Raw genomic sequence first — 3722 nt, 5'->3', positions numbered from 1 at the left:
ATAGGCATAGGCATAGGCATAGGGAGAGCAGAGAGCGACAGCTACATGAATGTTATGGCATTTCAATCTTTCAATCTTTTTTAAGACTTTAGACTATATCAACATATTCAGTCGAGGTACATCCATCCACTTCAAAAATCTAAAGCATGGATGCCTTTTTTTTAATCTCCAAAAGCTTCAAAGTTGACTCATCAAATCATCTCTATCAGATCATAGCAGTACACAGTAGTTTTTGAGCCACCACCATGCATCCCCCTCTTTTTTGAAAATAAAAAAGAAAGATACAAATTAACATAACACAATAATCTCAATAAAGATATATCAATATTGTTCATGAGTAGGAATAGTATTGGTTAAATACGATTTTAATAATTTATTCATTGGCAAAATCCACAAAGAAAGGTGTAGGAGTTGAAAAAGAAGTCGACAAGCACAATCCAAGAATACCAACAGCATTAACACACTCCTTAGCTTGCAAATACCAAAACCCATGCCATGCCCCATTGGCTTCCCACCCAAACCTTTTTTTAACCCTCAGCATCTCTGTCTCTTTCATTTTAACCTACAAAGTTTGTGCTTTCTTTTGTTTTCACCACTTTAATTTTAGTTAACTTCATAATCATGAAAAAATAAAAATGCAGGTATTGTTGCATAAATGTTAGACAAGGCTGCATGTATAGTCCAAGGCATGCGTGCGTGCTGCATGTGAGCCATGGAAGCAACATTGCATGTGCTTCCGTACTTGTGGAAAAAAGATTTTAAATTGATCAAATAATTTAGGAGGGATAAAATTTAGACAAAGCCAATCGTGGTTGACAAAGAGTGATTGGTAAGTTATTTATGACTATCATGTTTCGCTCTTTTTATATTTACCTTTTCAAATAATCTTTATAATTCCAGTCTGCCCTATTAAATAAATAAAATTATTATCCATGATATTAATTTTATTGAAAGTCTAAAAGGAATAAAGATCAAATTCTTCCTTATTGGAAGCTAAATATATAATCTAAGATGCTAAACAGATAATATTAATTATGTGTCCCATATGTAACAAATATTTGCAATATTCCAATTCTCTTCTGTTTATTTTTTGCCTCTAGAGTGCCCCTGAGAATGTTCATATTCGACCTCACCACTAGATCATCATATTAATTAATAAAAAATAAACTAACATAATTATTATAATATATAATTAAAGGATAAGTAGGTATATATACAAAAATAAAAGATCGAAAGAGAATAAAATTCATTAAAAAACATTAACATATTAACTAAGAATAACTTTTGATGAAAGCATTACCTCATGATTATATATAAAAGTTGGAAACTAAAATATCCATCGCAATCATCAGTGCTTTAACTAATAATATGAGTTAACATATATCATATAGCCAATTAGATGAAAATGAGTGAAAAGATCACTTTTTTTAGTCTCACACCCTAGTAATTATTTAGTTGAATTTCTAAATGAGAGCAAAAATTCTCAATTAGTTCACAGAACTCAGATTATATATATAACTGATTATTATTGCTTAAACCCATGAAAAGACCTTTTTTTTTTAAGGAAAAGGACAACATAAACAGCTCTTTTTACAGCCATCTCTCTCTCCAAATATTGAACTGGACTGGAGTGAGGACTGCAAAAGACTCAAGAGACCAACTTTGTTTACTTTCCTTTATATTCACATTAAAATAACAATAAAACATTGATGATTCCCCCAAAAAACTTGCCCATATTTTGCATTCCCTTCTCTATAAATACCAACTCAAACCTTCATCATTTCTCACCAGCAGCAAGCTTCACTATTTGATCTCACTCCCTGACCTCAGCCAAAATCCCAAATCTTCTTTCTTTCCCCCCTCTATTAGTTTCTTGCTGCAGAAGCAGTCACCTTATTAGCATTTACTAAAAAAAATGCATTGCCAGACAGGTTCATGGGGTTCTTACGTGCCGACCACCAGGACTACAGTTGGGGATCCATTGGAGAGGATAGAGAGGTTGGCTTCGGAGAATGCGGTGGTTATATTTAGTATTAGCAGTTGTTGCATGTGCCATGCCATTAAGAGGCTGTTTTGTGGGATGGGAGTAAACCCAACTGTGTATGAGCTTGATCAAGACCCTCGAGGGAAAGACATGGAGAAGGCTTTGATGAGGTTGCTTGGAAGTTCTCCTGCTGTTCCTGTTGTGTTTATTGGTGGGAAACTTGTGGGTACAATGGATAGAGTCATGGCTTCCCATATCAACGGCACTCTTGTTCCTCTTCTCAAACAAGCTGGTGCTCTCTGGCTTTGATGATCTTTGGCATTCCTCATTTAAAAAAAAAAAACTGATATAGGAAAGCATGGCAGAGGAAGAGGAGTGATAGTTTTGGAGTCTACTCCATTTTGGAATACAGCAGTAGCTGATATGTCTTTAGTCTCTCAAGCTTTTCCTTCTTTTTTTTCCTTCTTATTGGTGTTTTACTCACAAGTGGGTCTTTTTGGTGTGCCCTTTGTTTCAAGTTTTAACTAGTCTTTGATCTCAAGTGTGAAATGTAATGGCTGATGGTTCCCTCCTCTGTACAAAGGAAACAAATTAAAATAGTTATTTTCAATGAGTTTCCGCTTAATTTTTTATTTTGTTTGTTTCTTTAGTTTGCGTTTTTTTTTTTTTTTTGACCAAACAATGAAATTGGAGAGGCTTAGACAAGAACTCAGTTCCTGAACAGCCATAAAAACAGTAAAAACAAAGGATTTGACGATTAGTGACTAGCTAGGAAGGAAGAGGGGGTCAATGTCCGAACAACCATTGATTTCTTATTGGGATCAACACGTGTGGTGAGAGTGGATTATGATGACGTGTATGATTTTGTGGGGTTGGAAAGATTAACATGTATTCGAGAGAGAGAGGCCGGTGAGTTGCTAGTGATGGAATCTTATGAATATGGTGCTGGGGAAATGGATAGGAATGAGGAGCTATTGGAAGTTTTGACTTTTGGGAGTGGCCGAGGAACCTTTCCATCGCCATGACCATGGGCTCTCTTAGCATAAATATAAAAGGCATATAATTATTCTTCTTGTTATGGGTGTGAGATTCATGATTTGATTCTTTTTCCCATAAATATTTACTTAATTCATTGTAATCTACTTGGAATTTCCAAGACTAACTTGCAGTTCCAGTGAGCTTCTTGATAGTGCAAAAGTTATGGTATTTTGGACCCGAGTGGATGAATGCTTCTCATATATATAGGACATCGGATGATAAGGTAGAAAGGGACAGTCATATATTGATGATGATTCACGCAACTTTAGATCATGTTGACCTCCATTCCATGTATTACATATATGTAGCAGTAGTCCAGGTCTAAATGAATCACCCCAAACATTTCTGCCTTCAATATTTACACAGAACAAAACAATCCAATAATTAGTTAAGGCCTGCATGCAAATGCAAAACCACCCAACAAACAGCCCAACGCTTGGAAACCCATTCTGTTCTGCCCCAACTCAACCAAATCGCCTTTAAACCCATTTTTACCTGCTAAGATTAAACTTTCCAAAAACAATGCTTAACCTATAAATTGGTATCATCTTGTTACTTAATTTGTTTTAGTAAGTCTATTTTTTTTGAAAAAAATTAACTCACAAATTAGTATCTAAACTATTCTTCTATTACCTATTTTAAATCAAAATATTATATTCGTTACAAAATTTCAACCAATAATAAACTTCCACGTCATATA

General features: G+C 34.6%; 1 protein-coding gene across 1 annotated transcript; it reads left to right on the top strand.

Annotated features, from left to right (window-relative positions):
- Nucleotides 1-1776: 1776 nt before the first annotated feature.
- Nucleotides 1777-2609, top strand: LOC105779208 (glutaredoxin-C1). The gene has a single exon (XM_012602976.2). The coding sequence runs from the start codon at nt 1916-1918 to the stop codon at nt 2291-2293; it is 378 nt and encodes a 125-aa protein (XP_012458430.1). The 5' UTR covers nt 1777-1915; the 3' UTR covers nt 2294-2609.
- The last annotated feature ends 1113 nt before the right edge of the window (nt 2610-3722 follow it).

Source organism: Gossypium raimondii, chromosome 4 (genome assembly GCF_025698545.1).
Source record: "Gossypium raimondii isolate GPD5lz chromosome 4, ASM2569854v1, whole genome shotgun sequence".
NCBI classification, from domain to species: Eukaryota; Viridiplantae; Streptophyta; class Magnoliopsida; order Malvales; family Malvaceae; genus Gossypium; species Gossypium raimondii.
This window is presented reverse-complemented; position numbering and strand designations above follow the sequence as displayed.

Coding starts and splice junctions, on each gene's coding strand:
- LOC105779208 (XM_012602976.2), top strand. CDS start 1,916: ATGCATTGCCAGACAGGTTCATGGGGTTCTTACGTGCCGACCACCAGG.